General features: G+C 36.1%; 1 protein-coding gene across 1 annotated transcript in view; it reads left to right on the top strand.

Annotated features, from left to right (window-relative positions):
• Nucleotides 1–1,054: 1,054 nt before the first annotated feature.
• The window catches only part of Syx16 (syntaxin 16), a 54,206-nt gene continuing 34,774 nt past the window's right edge, over nt 1,055–20,486 (top strand). Inside the window, exons 1-4 of the mRNA XM_065238503.1 lie at nt 1,055–1,198; nt 1,282–1,394; nt 1,473–1,560; nt 1,623–1,704. Of these exons, the coding sequence (XP_065094575.1) occupies nt 1,118–1,198; nt 1,282–1,394; nt 1,473–1,560; nt 1,623–1,704 (364 nt within the window). The 5' untranslated portion in view covers nt 1,055–1,117. The remainder of the gene's footprint in view (nt 1,199–1,281; nt 1,395–1,472; nt 1,561–1,622; nt 1,705–20,486) is intronic.

The raw sequence follows: 20,486 nt of genomic DNA, 5'->3' as shown, positions 1-20,486 counted from the left end.
ATCGGAATCCTTGAGGACAAAATCAAGCAATGGCACCTATTTTGACCATGCATCAGAATCCTAATCTTAACTACTTCAAACTTGAGAACAACGAATAGAAGATTAGAAATTAGGTTGGGATTGGCATGAAAGTGGATTCAACATGCAACCAGAACCAACCAGATGTAAATGTCATTACGTCTCCTAGATAGACCAATCGTCTAGGGAATGTAATGAGATTTACATGTTTCATCCAGTTCACAATCATTACATTAGTAACATTGAAGAAAAAACAAGACTTCGCTACTGCATCCACTTTCATACCAATCCCAGCCTAAACCAAAATTTTAGTGCTACTCACCCGAGGAAGCAATTGATGCACATTCCTCGAAACGCGGGTTGATTATTTCACCTACCTGAAACAGCAGAACAGCAGTTTTCACTAATAAAAGTCATATTATTCCAGCAGCGAAAAAACATTCCGATATTGTTCGGCCGACAGGCTTCGATTGGTTATACAGCTTCCATGAATCGTTGATCTTCACCGGTTCGATCAGCTGGTTCAACTTGAGCGTACGAAAAACTACCATAAGAGTAAACAGTACAAATACTCGGATGGATTTCTAGGAGAGAGTTACAGTGTCACCATCAAAGCCAATGACAGCTGCGAACAAACTCGAGCCGAGCTTAAGCCGACTCGAGTCATGCAGCCCGAGCATAATTTCGACCCGAGTCATGCAGATCGATCATCATGGTAACGTCTAACGTTGGTCTAACGCTAACATTTTTCCTTCTGGGTCATATTGATCGTAACCAAGCTCAACATTTTATATTTATCTTGAATGCCAATTGGCGTTGACGGCGACTCTGTAGCTCTTTACTCCTATAGAAAATCGCGTAAGCAAACGTCAGACTGCGCGTAAAACATGGTGGCTTTCGTACTATTTTTTTACTCCACCGAAAATTCCCATAAGATACTGTCATTTTTGGCTAGAAGAGACGATTTTTCAACGGTGCCGTCAACGCCAATGTCATTGAATGAATGTAAACAGTGAAGAATCACAAAATTTCACGTCCATACTTAATTTAGAGTTGTATATTTGATATCATCCTGGCTTAGGATATTTGAATTCACGAAATGTCTCATAGAAATTTAACGGAATTATTTTTTATGCTAAGAAACAATATTTTGTACAACAAGAACGTTTATTCAGACACGGTTGGTAATAATGGATAACCCAAATTTGTTGAAATCGAGCCAATGATCGATGGTAAATTAATTAAAAAAAATTACATCTGCAGAAAAATTCCGATAATATTGCTCTTCTCGACCGAGGATGCAGTGAATCCAGTAACAATGTTGAACAGCCAAAGTGGATGGGAAAATATGACGAGATACATTATTTTCTTACCAAGTAATTTTATATTATTTTGATACATGTGAAACATAAAAAATCATTGACTCACATCTAATATTGTCAAATACATTTTAGGCTTAAGACGAAGATTGATTACCTATTACAAATCCAGGGATCTTCAGTTCGTTCTGTGCTCAGCGAAAACTCAGAGAATGAATTGAAGGTAGTGCGAAAAACTAGTTCAATCAATGTGGCAAGCAATAAATAACTGGTTTTTCTTTTCAGGTTCAAGAATGTGCCAAGGACATATCTAAACTAATAGCTACCTGCCACAGTAACATAAAGGTTTTAAAATTATCCACTAGAAGTGAGTACTTAGATATACTGCAGAGCTGGAAGTTTGTCACTTCTTTTTAAGCTGGTCACTTAAAAGTCACTATTTTCGCCAAAGCACTAGTCTCTTTTTTTCGTGTAAATGGTCACTACAGTCACTTTCTAACGAATGTTAATAGTTAGCGGCCAAATAATTTTTGGTATAGTATACGTACCTTATAAGGTTTGGATACGTTCACTTCACTTAAATATTCCCATGATTTTAATTTAGGTTAGTTGGTAAGTAACGTAACTGTCACTTTTGAATTCTATTGCTGATTTCTAGGTAACAATCATTAAATCAAGCAAATAAATAACACAATCGGAGATATAAGACAATCCTCCATCTATTGGTCATGCAAATTTGAATAATTGAATTGTTATTTGTGAGATATCGACGATGGAAGTTGAAAGTAACAGTTACGTTTTATCAAGGTACACCTATATACACATTCAGGGTGTTTGGTTCCGGGTTTTACATATTTTCAGGGTAGATAGGTCTCCTAAAGTTATGAAAAAATCCTCATGAAACATAGGGTCGGAAATGACTGCTAAGTTTTTTTTTTTTTTTTTTTTTTTTCTTTTAGAGATTTTTAGCCTGAGGCTAGTTCATCTCTTTGACTGCTAAGTGAGTTATACAACATTCTATGTTTTTTCTCATAGCCAACTTTGGTTAGCTATATTTTTTTAATCTTAATGTGGTTTTCTGATTTCAACATACTAAATGAAAGAATAAAGTCTTAGCTATCAATGCTCTTTAGAAAAGAACTCGATTAAAGTTAATTATCATACATTAAAATTGAAAAGTATGTTGAAAGTACCAAAAAAAATGGTGAAATTTCATACATTTGATACAGTTGAATTTTTTTTTTTACTTTATTAGAGAGATTTTATACATTTCATACAGTTGATTTTTTTTTTTTACTTTATTAGAGAGATTTTTAGCCGTTGGCTAGTTCATCTCTATAAAATAGGTTTAAGTTGAAATTTTTTCTTGCTGTTAATTTAGTTGTTCTACAAAACATTCTCCATGCAGTTCCCTAGATTTGTGCCTTTGGTAGTAACCTTGTAGGCTTTACGATTTCTTCGTAATTATTGATTTAAAACTGCCATAAAAACTTGTGACGTTTTCTTAAAATGCGCTATAGTCACCCTATTCGTTCGTACGTTCAGTGGATTACGCACATGAAAATTTGGTAGAATGTTATTGTAAATGTTGAGCTACATTCTTAACTTTCGATTACCGCACATCTCCTACGCCGAAAGAAAACATAACTGCGGAGATGTTTCGCGGTATCGAATATTGCTCAGTCTCAACAGAAAGCACAACGAGAGACACCGAATCGGCGAATTCTGAGAGCGGAAGGGAGAGAAGTAGGTAGTGGTAATAAGTCGATGTCCCTTTTATTTCATTTTTATTTTTGTGTTACTACTAGGGTTTCCAAAGTTATGAAAAAATCCCCATGAAACATAGGGTCGGAAATGACTGCTAAGGCTGTGAACCATTTGCCGAGTTAAATTTAACTCGTGGTTAAAAGTGACATTTCGAAAGTTATTTTCTATGTTCGAAAATCCCTGTGCTGTCGATCGACCGGTTTTCGAGAAGAACTCAGCCAAAGTTGTCAAAATTTAACTTCTTGTCTGTCAGAAGTAACCAAGCTCGGATAGCAGGGTCAATCGATAACTTTCCATCTGTCAAATTTTAACCAAAAGTTAAAATAATCCACCAAATGGTTCAGAGCCTAAGTTAGTTATACAACATTCTATGTTTTTTCTCATAGCCAACTTTGGTTAGTTATATTATTTCAATCTTAATGTGTTTTTCTCTGGGAGTTTTTTGAAGTCTTATGTATCAAAACTACTTTGAGATGAACTCGATTAAAGTTACATTGAAAGTACAAAAAAAAGGTCAAATTACGTACATTTTAGTGTTTTTAAGTTGAAAATCTACATTGCTGTTTATTTATTTGTTCTAAAAACATTCTCTATTCAGTTCCTTAGATGTGTTCCTTTGGTAGTAATCTTGTAGGTTTTATGGTTTCTTCGTTATTATTGATTTAAAACACCCATGATAACTTACGACGTTTTCTTAAAATGCTCTATGTGCACCCTATTTGTTCGTACGTTCGGCTGTTGCAGTCCAATGCGCGCACGGAATATTATTGAAAATATTGTGATACATTGTTAACTTTTGATTTCCGCACATCGTCTGCGCCCAAAGAAAATATCACTGCTCAGTTTTAGAAGAACACACAAAACAAGAGACACCGAATCGTTGAATCCTGAGAGTGGAAGGAAAAGAAGTAGGTAGTGGTTATAAGCTGATATCCCTTTTATTTCATAGCATTCGTAGCTCAGCTGTGGTGCTATTTAGATGGAGGAGTGCACAACTCAGCTACTTCTACACGAAACGAAAATCAATTATGTGTTTCACTTATACATTTTTGCCAAAACATCAACCTTATACATTCCATAAGACAAACCACATAGGTCCTATAAGAATGCATAAAAGCAAAGATATTTCATTAACAAGATATCCCACAAATCAATTCCTCGAACAAGGCAATGGATACACCACCCTTATGTGATCGCAGTGCCATCTCGTGAGTGCACATTAAAACTATTGGGAGTCCCCCGCCAACTTTACCACCAGGGCTCAATAAATGACAGGTGTCAGTATGACATATGTCAGCGTGGACGTTGATGATCAGCCGAGGGAAGAGGATGATCATCATTATATTGTTGCAGGTGATGATGGAATTTTCTATATCCTCATCGAAAAATTCCCAGAGAGTACCTTGCCTTTCTTGGTAAAATTATTTAACAGATGTTTACATTTGGCATACTTTCCTGATAAATGGAAAAATGCAAAAGTTGTTCCAATTTTGAAGCCGGATAAAAATCCAGCTGAAGCTTCTAGCTACCGTCCAATAAGTTTGCTTTCTTCAATTAGTAAACTTTTTGAAAAGATAATTTTAAATAGAATGATGCTTCACATCAATACGAACTCAATTTTTGCAGATGAGCAGTTTGGATTTCGCCATGGGCATTCAACTACTCATCAACTCTTAAGAGTTACCAATTTAATTCGTTCAAACAAATCTGAAGGCCACTCAACTGGAGTTGCTCTTCTAGACATAGAAAAAGCATTCGACAGTGTTTGGCATGAAGGTTTGATTGCTAAATTGAAAAGGTTTAATTTTCCACTTTATATTATGAAATTAGTTCAAAATTATTTAACTGACAGAACTCTGCAGGTAAATTATCAAAATTCCAAATATAATCGACTACCTGTTAGAGCAGGAGTTCCTCAGGGTAGCATTCTTGGGCCTATATTGTATAACATTTTCACTTCGGACCTCCCTGATTTGCCTCAGGGTTGCCACAAATCTTTGTTCGCTGATGACACAGGCATTTCCGCTAAAGGAAAAAGTATTCGTGTTATTTGCAGCAGACTGCAGAAAAGTTTAGATATTTTCTCTTCTTATTTACAAAAATGGAAGATTTCTCCCACTGCTTCGAAAACTCAACTTATAATATATCCACATAAGCCTAGAGCTTCCTTTTTGAAACCTAGTAGTAGTCACATAGTCACTATGAACGGAGTTCCAATTTCCTGGTCAAACCAAGTGAAATATCTTGGATTAATACTTGACCAAAAATTAACTTTTACAGATCACATTGAGGGCATTCAAGCTAAATGTAACAAATATATAAAATGTTTGTATCCTCTTATAAACAAGAAATCCAAACTTTGCCTGACGAATAAACTTCTAATATTTAAACAAGTTTTTAGACCGGCCATGCTTTACGCTGTGCTAATATGGTCTAGCTGTTGTACTACCAGGAAAAAAGCACTTCAAAGAATTCAGAACAAAGTTCTGAAGATGATTTTGAAGTTGCCTCCCTGGTACAGTACTACTGAAGTACAGTACTACTGAAGTACATAGAATTTCGAATGTTGAGACTTTAGAACAAATGTCCAACAAAATAATTAATAATTTCAGGCAAAAATCAATGCTCAATTGCAACGATTAATTCGCTTTATACCTAGATAAGATTTAGTTTTAGTTTTTAGTTTTAAGATTTCAATTGTTATTCTGACATGCAGGTTTTGAAAAACCTATTTAAAATACTGAATTGCCTAGGCAGGAACAATGTAAAAACACATAGATATATATATCATAACAATTAAGGCTGGTAAGTTACTGTAGTAACTGGAGCACCTAGGTTAAAATGAAATGTAATTTATTTTGAATTTGGAACAAATAAAGAGTTATAAAAAAAAAGAACGTCAAATGCAGCCAGACGGCTGCTGTCACGAACTGTCATTTGGAGCCAAGCAATTTTATGATGCTTTTCTTACTGTTGAACAAGAATGCACAAGGCGGTATTGAAATCTTGCGTAAAGTAATTTGTGACAAATTGTCGTTTCCAGCTATTTTATTCAATGGGACACCGTTTCTATTTAGGGGAATTTACGTATTCTCGTCAATCTAAGCAGCGTCTGTACTTCTACTAGCATTTTCTCAGCGTCACGCACATATATGATGTGTCTGTTTGTTTACATTCATCTGCTGCTTGCTTCTCTATCCATTCCAACCGACAGAATTTTTCAAAACGTTCTGAAAGCGTTTTTACAACGCTCCAAACTTCTCAGGTGAGTGTGACTATTGTCGGCAGCCTCTTTTTCTTCGGCAACCTTCCCATTAGAACTGCGTGTTAACCAGCTGTTCTATTATCGGCAACTCGAAATCAACCCCATTTTGTAGTGCGTATGCTTTATTTGAAGAAAAATGTAGCATTACTGGATTGCTCGATCGTTCAAATATAATCAGATTGAAGCTGAAAGGCTAAACAATCGTTTGACAACATTCAGGGAAGTGCGTTGATGGGAAAACATAGTGAAATTAACGTTTAAATTTTGGTTGCCGAAAACAGTCAATGGGTGCCGAAGCCAACATTTACCCTAATTCATTCAAATACACACAAATCAATATTGAAAGATACCATTAGCCAATGTTTTGTCAAAACATCTAGTGGCATAGTAAAATACCAAAAAGAAAAGTAAAGTTTCTCACTGCACTCTGAACAATCTCAAACAATCACTACACGCTCAAAACAAAACAAGCCTGTTTTGATTTGATTTCAACGGCACACATTTTCATGACAAGAAGAACAGAGCAGAGAATGAAAACAAAATGAAAACTAAATTTGATATTTTGGTATAAGCGTTCGTGATAAGATATTTTGCCTACCGTGTGGTTGAGTTAACAGTAATCATAACAAAAATGAGAACTAAATGGTATATGAAGGATATCAAAAAGATAACAAATAATGTTTTCTTGATAACAAATCCATGTATGCGTTTTGATATCAGCAATTTAGTTAATAATGAGCAAAATAAGTAATCAACATGTTATAGTCATATGGTAGGAAAACGAAAAATTAAAAAAAAAACTAAGTTAGTTATTATTTTGATAGCATGGTATCAAATTTGGTAATCTGAAAGTTTTGAAATCTGTTGGTTGATATCAAAATTCAAAATCAAAAAAGTTATCAATAAGTTTTAAAAACAAATAAAAACAAACCTATATTTCAATCAGTTCTATCGATATCTATCTTATATCGATTAGTAAATTAAATTCGCAGGTAGATTAATATTAATAAATGTTGTAAAATATAACTGTACAAATCATATTTAAAGCTGACCATTGCATTAGGTCCTAAGTAACATGGACAGATTCTCTTCGTCAACTTTCTCTTTGTATCTCCACGGCCACGAAAATGACATTCCCAGGTATTTTCAGCACACAGATCTGTAAAAGAAGATTTTATCTAGCATCTTATACGACAAACACAACAAGAAACGGTTTGGGCTCAAGTTATTAACGAAAGAGAATGTCGACGAAAAGAATCGATCAATGTTACTTAGGACCTAATGCAATGTTCAGCTTGAATTGTCTTTGTGATGTTCATTAAAAAAAATAGCAAGCATGCTGATTGACTCGTAAGAAATAAAAATGAAGATTTCAGTGATAAACGTGGATGCCCTTTTCAAAAAACATCAAATTTTGTTTTAAATTATATTTTTTAGAAATATCAAAATAATATCAAAATATGAATTCAACTGAAATTAAAAAATAGTATATCAAAATATGTTAAAAATATGATTTCAAAAACATAATTTGATATCATTTTGATATTATTTTGATATCCGACTTTGCTCGGGCAATCCCTCCCCTTGGCTAGTTTTTGCACCTTGCTGTTGGTGGGCGGGCTTAATTTCATGCTAGTGGAGTGTTGGAGACGGTGGGTTTGTGGCCGACGTTGCTGGCTCATGCCGCGATAGAATGGCGCCATGGGCAGGCAATGAGGATTACTGAGCTTCCCCTCTCTGATAAACCACTGCATGAGAGAACAAAAGATCTAGTCCAGCAGTGATAGTATCACACTTGTTACTCCTTTTATTGAGAGCCGCGTCGTGGTACGCTTACGTATAGGCACTGACGTTGGGTGTGATACTGGCGGGTTTTGCCGCAAATCACTCTTATTTTATTTATTTTTACGCAGATAGATTTATTTGGGTTTGCAAGGGAATTATACTATTGAAATATTTCAGAAAGTGCCCAACGGTACTCCTTCTACTTGCGTGACAAGCTTTCATTGTTGTTTTCATTGAAGTATTACTCAGGGAACAATTTTAAACATCATTTTTGTACATGGTATTGTAACTAATCTTATATGTGCTTCCTTTTGATTTGGGATAAATGTTTGAACTATGGCTCGGGATTTCCACTGTTGCGTGCTTCTATTGTGATATATCCATACGTAATTTTGTGGGACGACATAGTGGAAACGTGTGAGCGTAGTTGGAGCATATACCCTATATAATTTAAAATCAGCTAGGAAACTAACTTCAAAATGAAGCATTTTAGTCACTTGAGGGTGTCACCTGGGTCGAACTAAGATATAATAAATAGGTATAGGTCAAAATCAAAAGTACTTGAAACACGTTTAATTTTAGATTACAAGCACAAGTGCAGGTACTTAATAAAGCATGGGTTATGATTGATTAGGTGACTTAGAGCTTTTAATAATTTATTAATTTAGACTAATGAGATATCATAACCATCAAATGAATTTAAATAATAAACTTCAGAAAGTTTAATGACATTAAGTAGATTAACAAAAGAATTAGGATGCGGGTGGTCCGCTTAGGGAGGCAACTAACCTTTATAGTTGTAGAATAAATCTTCTTATTTAGTATTGAATTTAAAAAAAAAGAAAACGCAGGCAGACCAATAGCATTTAGCAGATTAACAAGGAAAGGAATAGTTTAGGTAAAAAGTAAAAGTAGAGTTATGTGACAGTTATTAGCTTTTAAACTTTTGGAGGTATTGTATTCCCCTGAGTTTGTTGTACTCGATTACTATATAATTCTCTCAATACGCGAAATCTCTTATATATGCGATTAAAGCATTTGAGTTAACTTATTTCTTAGTGTTCAAGTACTTACATTTGTAAACAGCAATCAATGTTAATCTATGAACTAAACCATACGTAAAATCGATCTTTCCTTATGTGGTATTGATGCATGTTTAACTTTTCGCGGCTTTCGGAATCAACGCGCCTACGTCTACGGAGCTTACGCAGAAGTGATTTGCAATGCGGTAGAGCTCACCAAAAGTTTTTTTTTTTTTTTTTTTGAGCTTCTGTAGTATAGAATTTGTTCGGTACGGTCGCGAAATCTTGAAATGATTGATACGTGCGGTAAAATAACTAAATTGAAACAAAGCTCAACAGTAAAATAAGTAGAATATTTAGGGAGGAAACCAAAATTTATCAACTTGCCAACATAGGCTATCACATTTATTTTGGTGGCTCTCTTTAAGTGATAATAAGTTGTTTTTTTTCTCTACGGTTGTTTCGCGTGGCGTTCACAATTTGCGCGATTTTCGTATCTTACGTAATTTAGATGTTTAACTATAAACGGTTTCACTGACTCGAGGTCGTTCCTTAAGCGGTGTTGGTACAGGTTAAACCTTTGCCGACTGTCGGATTCAACGCGCCTACGTCTACGGAGCTTACGCAGAAGTGATACGCAATTCGGTAGAGCTTGTCAAACGCTTTTGAGCTTATAGAATTTGTTCGGTGCGGTCGCGAAATCTTGAAATGATTGATACGTTCTTTAAATTAACTAATTTGATACAAAGCTCAGTAGTAAATAAGTAGAATATCTAAGGAGGAAACCAAAATTAATCAACTTGCCAACATAGGCTATCACATTTATTTTGGTGGCACTCTTTAAATGATAATAAGCCTTTTTTTTTCTCGCTTCGGTTGTCTCGCACGGCTTTCGGAATTCGCGCGGTTTTCGTAACTTACATAATTTAGATATTTCGTTCGAAACGGATTTACTTATTCAATCGGTTTACTACGCGGATGTATCTACGCGCACACGTCACAGCATTTTTTCTATAACTATCTTGAAACAATACATACGGAATCCAGTGTTCAAGCGGCCAACATAGGCTAGTCCTTCTGCTGTATTGTCAAAGATAGAAGCAAAATTTATTCAAATGGGTCAAGTCTTGAAAATTAAGCTGTCACGCAGCTCCAGCTTGATACCAATAAAAAAAAAAAAAAAAAGATATCCGACTTTGCTCGGGCAATGAATTCCGTGTGTGCTATCTGCTTCTCGCTCCCAGGTAATGACCAGTGTTTCGAATATACATTATTTTATCATTTATGTTTACAAAATTTAACAAAAACCAAAAATAAATAGCTGTGCAGTGTCGTTACAAATTTCCCAAGTCCCATAATTCTGAGTATTGTTTCAAGTCTGAGATCTCATAATTCCCCTGGGCATTGGCATAACCTTGAGGATTACTTAACTGCAACCAGGTCCCGGCTTGGCTGTATCTTTACATTTCCTTTAGCGGAAATGCCTGTGTCATCAGCGAACAAAGATTTATGGCAACTCTGAGGTAAATCAGGGAGGTCCGAAGTGAAAATGTTATACAATATAGGCCCAAGAATGCTACCCTGAGGAACTCCTGCCCTAACAGGTAGTCGATTATGTTTGGAATTTTGATAATTTACCTGCAGATTTCTGTCAGTTAAATAATTTTGAACTAATTTCATAATATAAAGTGGAAAATTAAACATTTTCAATTTAGAAATCAAACCTTCATGCCAAACACTGTCGAATGCTTTTCCTATGTTTAGAGGAGCAACTCCAGTTGAGTGGCCTTCAGATTTGTTTGAACGAATTAATTTGGTAACTCTTAAGAGTTGATGAGTAGTGAATGCCCATGGCGAAATCCAAACTGCTCATCTGCAAAAATTGAGTTCGTATTAATGTGAAGCATCATTCTATTTAAAATTATCTTTTCAAAAAGTTTACTTATTGAAGAAAGCAAACTTATTGGACGGTAGCTAGAAGCTTCAGCTGGATTTTTATCCGGCTTCAAAATTGGAACAACTTTTGCATTTTTCCATTTATCAGGAAAGTATGCCAAATGTAAACATCTGTTAAATAATTTTACCAAGAAAGGCAAGGTACTCTCTGGGAATTTTTCGATGAGGATATAGAAAATTCCATCATCACCTGCAACTTTCATATTATGAAACTTTTTAGTTATAGACCTTACTTCGTCCAAATCAGTCCCCCAGGAATCATCAAAAATATTTTCCCGAGAGAAAATATTCAGATAATCCCGAGCAACCTGATTCTCAATAGGACTAGTCAGACCCAAACTAAAATTATGGGAACTCTCGTATTGCTTAGCAAGTTTGTGAGTTTTTTTCTTCAAATTTGTGATCAACATTTTATCACCTTCTTTAAGCGCTGGAATAGGCTTTTGAGGGTTTTTTTTTTCAAAATTTAGTGAGTTTCCAAAAGGATTTGGAAATCGGGTCTAATTTAGAAAAATTATTTTCAAAAGTTTTGTTCCTCGGGCAGAGAATCGCTTTTTAATTTGTTTTTGCAAATCCCGCCAGATAACTTTCATGGTAGGATCGCGTGTTGTCTCCTACGGACATTTTTAAGACGGATCAAGAGCTGATGATCGACGTCTATTATAATTGAATCGAAGATTCAAGAGAATTATTAATTTCATCTTTGATTTGCAAAGGAATGTTTGGATCGTAGTTATATTCCAAAATGTCCGATATTGCTCCCAATCAGCTCTATGGTAATTGAAAGTAGAGCTGTTGGGATTACAAATTATTTCTTGGGATATTTCAAAAGTTACTGGAAAGTGATCAGAACCAAAGTCAGCATGAGTAACCAATTGGCAACAAAGTCGACATGAATCAGTTAAGACCAAATCAATAGTTGAGGGATTTCTTGCAGAAGAAAAGCATGTTGGGCTGTTGGATTTTGAATAGTGTAAGTGTAGTGTAGTGTAACCTGCAGAACAATCATCAAACAGAACATTACCATTGGAATTGCTTTGAGCATTATTCCATGAGCGGTGTTTTGCATTAAAATAACTAATAATGAAGAATTTAGACCTATGACGGGTAAATTTCTGAAGGTCACCCTTGAAAAAAATCTTTTGCTGGCCTACGCATTGGAATGGCAAATAGGCAGCTAAACGTAAGTTGTCCAAATTTTGTTTCAAAAACTTTGGTTTCAAATGAAGAAAGAATTTTATGTTTGATTCGTCTATGAACCATGATGGCAACGCCACCACAGGGTCCGTCAAGACGATCATTTCTATAAATGAAATAATTTGCGTCCTTCTTAACCTTATGGTCAGGTTTAAGGAACGTTTCAGTTATAACGGCAATATGCACGTTATGAACTCTTTTTAAAAAGTTAAATAGCTCGTCTTCATTATCTTTAAGAGATCGAGCATTCCAATTTAAAATGTTTAATGCTTTAAAATCCATTACTGAATTTTAAAGTCATGACAATATTATTTGCAAATTTTACTCCAGTTTGAATAGAATCAAACATGGAGTTAGATTTAAGCATATCAGAAATCATATCAATTAATGATTTCTGTAAAAATTCCATTTTAGGGGCAGTACTACTTCCTAAGTCAAAATTGTCAAAATTTCCGTTAGAATTACGTTGGTTAGTATTTTGATTTCTGCCCGCTGCAATAGCAGCATTAACTCGCTGAACATTGTTAGCAGCGAGAGAAGTAGGTATAGATGACAAATTTGAAGCAGGGGTGATATTTGTACCTACGGGTACGAATGTAGAATTTGTTCCTCGCTGACCGTTGTTAACAGCAGAGTGATTTGTACCTGGTCGGAAACGTGGAGCGTTTCCTACCTGTCGCTTAGAACGATATTGAAGGATCGCTTTGCGAGTCTTACATTCCCAAAAATTGGATTTGTGGTTTTCACCACAATTTGAACATTTAAATTTTTATGATCTTTTCACAGGACAGTCGTCCTTTGTGTGAGAGGAATCACCACAATTCATGCATTTAGCTGGCATGTAGCAATTTTTAGTTCCGTGACCCCATTCCTGGCACTTACGGCACTGGGTGAGGTTTTGTAAATTTCCTCCAGTCTTCCTGAAGTGTTCCCACTTCACTCGGACCTGGAGCATAAGGCTAGCTTTTTCTAAGGCCTTAAGGTTGTTTAGTTCACTAGAATTGAAGTGAACTAAATAAAAATCATTAGAAATCCCGTTGCGCGAATCGCCAGGACGGGATTTTATTTTCATTTTGATTACTTTGAGTGGCACAACTCCAAGTGATTTTGCCAGTTCATCTTTGATGTAATCCAGGGATTCACCACTGGGCAGTCCTTTCATGACAACCTTGAACACACGTTCAGTTTTGGTGTCGTAAGTAAAAAAATTGTGCTGCTTCTCAGTAAGATACTTGAGAAGACATTTAAATCCGTCCAAGGTTTCAGCCAATACGCGGGATTCACCCCGACGTCCAATTTAGTTTACTTATTTTTAGTTTAGTTTATTTATTTCGTCAACCAACGTAGACTAGTAGGGTAGAGAACTACTTCGGCCTAATCGCCCATTTTGGGCCTATCGAGCAGAAAACTTCAAATAAATCCATGATTTCAGAGTTAACAAGTCAATTATGCGTTTGGTACGATACTTTAGTTAATAAGCTACAGAACGAAGTCAATGAGAACGCGTGGTATGAAGGTTTGCACCCATTATTCCCAAAAACAAAAGAAGCGCTCCGACCGAATCAATTTTTATCTTCATCTGATAGGCCGAAGTGAACTCATTGGCGTTTCAATTGCGTTTCAATGCGTTAGGCCGAGTTTAAAATCCGTAGGCCGAGTTTGGCGTCAAGAAGCAGTGTTGAACTTTTGACAATATCTCAACGATTGGTTTCTCGTTTTCAAATCTTACGGTACGTACAGAAAGGTAAATAAATTTGGAAGCCATCCGTTATAATAACATTCCGTTTGGTGCTAAACTGAACTAGATTAAGAAAGACTAAGTGCGGGTTATGCTTAATAGGCCGGAAATGGGGTAGTTAACCCTACATATTCGAATACAGTTTTGTTTTCTTAAATTTATTTATTTATTTATTTCGTCAACTTTGGAAAAGAGGTTATAAGTATAATATTTTGTCTTTAATAAAAATTAAGCAGTGTCAGCTTTCCTATTTTTTTATGAGTTATAATGCCTTATGGAGTAAAAATATTGTTTAGTTTATGCCGAGACATTGTAAAGTCAATGATTTCGCAGTATTGATTGTAAGAGGCCATCATGCGGTTTAATGGCCCATATTTTGCATAATTTGTGCGATGATGTTTTATGGCAAATAAATTTCGATTTCGGAGTTGCCAGTAGGTGCATGGAAATTTAATTTTGATAAAAGTTCTGTGGAGTCAATGCGCTGCGAAACGATATCGTTTACAAATGAAACCATTGCATATTCACGACGCTCTTTTATGTTTGTATGTTTATAAGCATGCAGCGTGCTTCATATGATGGAAGAGGAAATGATGACCAACCTAATTTACGAAGAGCGTATAATAGAAATTGTTTTTGTACTGATTCTAATATTTCTTCGTGCGTGATTGAAAATGCTGCAATATTCCAGTATTGACCTCACATAGGGAATATAAAGTGTTTTAATTGTGTATGGGTCCTGAAAATTATAGCAAAAGCGCTTGATAAAGCCTAGCATGTCATTTGCCCTGTGAATAATTGTGTTGTAATGGTCTATGAAAGTTAGTTTAGAGTCTAAGATTATACCTAAATCCCTAACATTTTCACATTTTGCTACATTTTGATTTCCTAGTGCAATTGAAATATTTGAAGTTGTTCTTTTCCTGCTAAATGATATTAAGTTGCATTTTTTTACATTCAATTCTAGTAGACTTTTTTTGCACCATGTGTAGAATATGTGTATTTCATTCCGGACTATATTGATGTCTTCTTCATTTCTTATTTCCAAAAAGAGCTTCATGTCGTCGGCATAAATAAGTAATTTAAGTTTTTTGAGAATGAAAGAAATGTCGTTTACGCATAGAATAAAAAGAAGAGGTTCCAAATAAGAGCCTTGGGGGACGCCTGAAGTGACTTGAATTGGATTCGATTTCTTTCCGTTGAATTTAATTATTTGTTGGCGGTTAGTTAAATATCATTCAAGCCATTTTAGGAGCCCTGACTCAATTCCAATTTGTTTGCAATTTAAAAAGTTGCATTTGTATGTCTATGCGGTCAAATGCCTTGCTAAAGTCTGTATAGAGAGCTTCTACGTGGTTTCCATTATCCATTGCATTCAATGAATAGTCTATAAATTCAAGTAAATTTGTCGACGTCGAGCGACCCTTGAAAAAGCCGTGTTGCATGTCAGTAATTCTATTTTTGATTTGGAGAAATTATTTTTCGTTGACAATTGCCTCGAAAAGTTTAGGAATGCAAGAGATAATGGCTATAGCACGATAATTACGTACGTCGACCAGATTTAAAGATAGGCACTAGGAATGAGCGTTTCCCCTCCCCTTGGCTAGTTTTTGCACCTTGTTGTTGGTGGGCGGGCTTAATTTCATGCTTTATAGTGGAGTGTTGGAGACGGTAGGTTTATGGTCGGCGTTGCTGGCTCATGCCGCGATAGAATGGCGTCATTGGGCAGGCAATGGGGATTACTAAGCTTCCCCTCTCTGATAAACCACTGCATGAGAGAACCAAAGATCTAGTCTAGCAGTGATAGTATCACACTTGTTACTCCTTTAATTGAGAGCCGCGTCGTAGTACGCTTACGTATAGGCACTGACGTTGGGTGTAATACTGGTGGGTTTTGCCGCAAATAACTCTTATTTTATTTATTTTTACGCAGATAGATTTATTTGGGTTTGCAAGGGAATTATACTATTGAAATATTTCAGAAAATGCCCAACGGTGCTCCTTCTATTTGCGTGACAAGCTTTCATTGTTGTTTTCATTGAAGTATTACTCAGGAAACAATGTTAAACATCATTTTTGTACATGGTATTGCTTCATTTTGATTTGGGATAAGTGTTTGAACTATAGCTCGGGATTTCCACTGTGGCGTGCTTCTATTGTGACATACTCATACGTATTTTTGTGGTGCCACATAGTGGAAGCGTGTGGGCATAGTTGGAGCACATACCCTATATAATTTAAAAATTAGCTAGGAAACTAACTTCAAAATGAAGCATTTTAGTCACATGAAGGTGTTACCTGGGTCGAACTAAGATATAATAAATAGGTATAGGCTTAAATCAAAAGTACTTTAAACACGTTTAATTTTAGATTACAAGCACAAGTGCAGGTACCTCATAAAGCATGGGTTATGATTGATTAGGTGAATTAGAGCTTTTAACAATTTATTAAATTAGACTAATGAGATATCATAATCATCAAATGAACTTAAATAAGAAACTTCAGAAAGTCTAATGAGCCGGCGCCGGTGGTGTAGTGGTAAGCGTGACTGCTTTCTAACACCCCGATGGGTCTGGGTTCAATCCCAGCCGAGGTCGGTGGGATTTTCTGAGGCATAAAAATCTCTGGTCACGTCTTCCTTCGGAAGGGAAGTAAAGCCGTTGGTCCCGGCCCATGTGTGTTGAATGGGTGCGATATCCTACGCAGGTGTGGAAGCTGCCTTCCTACACATTCGATTGCCGTCAATGGATGTTAATCGATGTCCGTCGGTGATTGGCACTAGATTGCGGAACAGAGACCGACGTTAAATGAAGGAAAGAAGAAAGTCTAATTACATTAAGTAGATTAACAAAATAATTAGGATGCGGGGGGTCCGCTTAGGGAGGCAACTAACCTTTAAAGTTGTAGAACAAATCGTCTTATTTAGTCTTGAACTTTAAAAAGAAAACGCAGGTAGACCAATAGCATTAAACAGATTAACAAGGAGAGGAATAGTTTAGGAAATAAGTAAAAGTAGAGGTATGTGACTATTAATAGCTTTTAAACTTTTGGAGGCATTATATTCCCCTGAGTTTGTTGTACGTACTCGATTACTATATTATTCTCTCAATACGCGAAATCTCTTATATATGCGGTTAAAACATTTGAGTTAACTTATTTTTTAGTGTTCAAGTACTTACATTTGTTAACAGCAGTCAATGTTAATCTATGAACTAAACCCTGCGTAAAATCGATCTTTCCTTATGTGGTATTGATGCATGTTTAACTTTTCGCGGCTGTCGGAATCAACGCGCCTACGTCTACGGAGCTTACGCAGAAGTGATTCGCAATGCGGTAGAGCTCACCAAAAGTTTTTGATCTTATGTAGTTTATAATTTGTTTGGTACGGTCGCGAAATCTTAAAATGATTGATACGTGCGGTAAAATAACTAAATTGAAACAAAGCTCAACAGTAAAATAAGTAGAATATTAAGGGAGGAAACCAAAATTAATCAACTTGCCAACATAGGCTATCCCATTTATTTTGGTGGCACTCTTTAAGTGATAATAAGCTGTTTTTGTTTCTCTACGGTTGTTTCGCGTGGCGTTCACAATTTGCGCGGTTTTCGTATCTTACGTAATTTAGATGTTCAGCTCTAAACGGTTTTACTGACTCGAGGTCATTCCTTAAGCGGTGTTGGTACAGGTTAAACCTTTGCCGACTGTCGGATTCAACGCGCTTACGTCTACGGAGCTTACGCAGAAGTGATACGCAATTCGGTAGAGCTTGTCAAACGCTTTTGAGCTTATGTAGTATAGAATTTGTTCGGTACGTTCGCGAAATCTTGAAGTGATTGATACGTGCGATAAAATAACTAAATTGGAACAAAGCTCAACAGTAAAATAAGTAGAATATTTAGGGAGGAAACCAAAATTAATCAACTGGCCAACATAGGCTATCACATTTATTTTGGTGGCACTCTTTAAGTGATAATAAGCTGTTTTTTTTTTTTTTTTTTTTCAGTCCGCATCGTGCTCTCTTGCCGTGCGGATCTATTTGCTTTTTGCTGAAGGAAGTGTTACTACTACCTAAAGCTACAACAAATTAAAACAGCACTTTTCAGTGCTCAACCTGTAAAAAATTTTCTACCTTGTTCAACTCTTATTCCTCTTCGATCCTTGTTTGGACCCTACCCGAGGTAATCCTTCTTGGATATCGATTTGGAAAATTCCTCTTCGATCCTTCAGATTCTTATAGTAATCTGATTGGAAGTCGATTTGGATAAAAATTTACTGCCGCCATGGCGCCTAAACGCAAAAGAAAGGGGCAAACCCTTGACCCCCCTTCTGATGAAATTAATTTGAGTAATCAATTTGATTTGCTCACGGATGATGAGAATGATCCATCATCCAAGAAAAATTCTAGTAAACTTTCCCGGCTTAATGCCAAGAAGGAAAAGATTCCCCCTATTGTGATAACCACTTCCGATTTCCATGCTCTTCGCATGGAACTTTTGAGCTTCGTGAAAGTTAAGTTTTCTCTACAAATTGGACGTCGGGGTGAATGCCGTGTATTGGCTGAAACCTTGGACGGATTTAAATGTCTTCTCAAGTATCTTACTGAGAAGCATCACAATTTTTTTACTTACGACACCAAAACTGAACGTGTGTTCAAGGTTGTCATGAAAGGACTACCCAGTGGTGAATCCCTGGATCAGATCAAAGATGAACTGACAAAATTACTTGGAGTTGTGCCACTCCAAGTAATCAAAATGAAAATGAAATCCCGTCCTGGCGATTCGCGCAACGGGATTTCTAATGATTTTTATTTAGTTCACTACAAGTCTAGTGAACTAAACAACCTTAAGGCCTTAGAAAAAGCTAGCCTTATGCTCCATGTCCGAGTGAAGTGGGAACACTTCAGGAAGACTGGAGGAAATTTCCAAAACCTCACCCAGTGCCGTAAGTGCCAGGGATGGGGTCACGGAACTAAAAATTGCTACATGCCAGCTAAATGCATGAATTGTGGTGATTCCTCTCACGCAAAGGACGACTGTCCTGTGAAGGAAGATCCTAAGAAATTTAAATGTTCTAATTGTGGTGAAAACCATAAATCCAATTTTTGGGAATGTAAGACTCGCAAAGCGATCCTACAATCTCGTTCTAAGCGACAGGTAGGAAACGCTCCACGTTTCCGACCAGGTACAAATTCCTCTGCTGTTAACAACGGTCAGCGAGGAACAAATTCTACATTCGTCCGTAGGTACAAATATCACCCCTGCTTCAAATGTTTCATCTGTACCTACTCCCCTCGCTGCTAACAATGTTCAGCGAGTTAATGGAGCTACCTATGCTGCTATTGCAGCAGGTAGAAATCAAAATACTAACCAAAGTAATTCTAACGGAAATTTTGACAATTTTGACTTAGGAAGCATTACTGCCCCTAAAATGGAATTTTTACAGAAATCATTAATTGACATGATTTCTGATATGCTTAAATCTAACTCCATGTTTGATGCTATTCAAACTGGAGTAAAATTTGCAAATAATATTGTCATGACATTAACATTCAGTAATGGATTTTAAAGCATTAAATATTGTAAATTGGAATGCTCGCTCTCTTAAAGATAATGAAGACGAGCTATTTAATTTTTTGAGAGTTCATAACGTGCATATTGCCGTTATAACTGAAACGTTCCTTAAACCTGACCATAAGGTCAAGAAGGACGCAAATTACTTGATTTATAGAAATGATCGTCTTGATGGACCCTGTGGTGGCGTTGCCATCATTATTCATAGACGAATCAAACATAAAATTCTTTCTTCATTTGAAACCAAAGTTTTTGAAACTTTGGGAGTTTCTGTTGAAACAAAATTTGGACAACTTACGTTTATAGCTGCCTATTTGCCATTCCAATGCGTAGGCCAGAAAAAGAATTTTCTCAAGGGTGACCTCCAGAAACTTACCCGTCATAGGTCTAAATTCTTCATTATTGGTGATTTTAATGCAAAACACCGCTCATGGAATAATGTTCAAAGCAATTCCAATGGTAATATTCTGTTTGATGATTGTTCTGTAGGTTATTACACTATTCAATATCCAAACAGCCCAACATGCTTTTCTTCTACAAGAAATCCCTCCACTATTGATTTGGTCTTAACTGATTCATGTCAACTTTGTAGCCAACTGGTTACCCATGCTGACTTCGGTTCTGATCACGTTCCAGTAACTTTTGAAATATCCCAAGAAATAATTTGTAATCCCAACAGCTCTACTTTCAATTATCATAGAGCTGATTGGGAGCAGTATGGAACATTTATGGAATATAACTTCGATCCAAACATTCCTTTGCAAACCAAAGATGAAATTAATTATGCTCTTGAATCTCTGACTACTTCTATAGTTGAAGCAAGAGCTGCCTCAGTACCAAAATGCGAGG

The sequence above is a fragment of the Ochlerotatus camptorhynchus genome, unplaced genomic scaffold (assembly GCF_037179485.1).
Source record: "Ochlerotatus camptorhynchus isolate MF236.1 unplaced genomic scaffold, CSIRO-AGI_Acam_v1.1 ptg000802l, whole genome shotgun sequence".
NCBI classification, from domain to species: Eukaryota; Metazoa; Arthropoda; class Insecta; order Diptera; family Culicidae; genus Ochlerotatus; species Ochlerotatus camptorhynchus.
The sequence above is the reverse complement of the archived record's forward strand: the minus strand, read 5'-3'. Positions and strand labels throughout refer to the sequence as shown.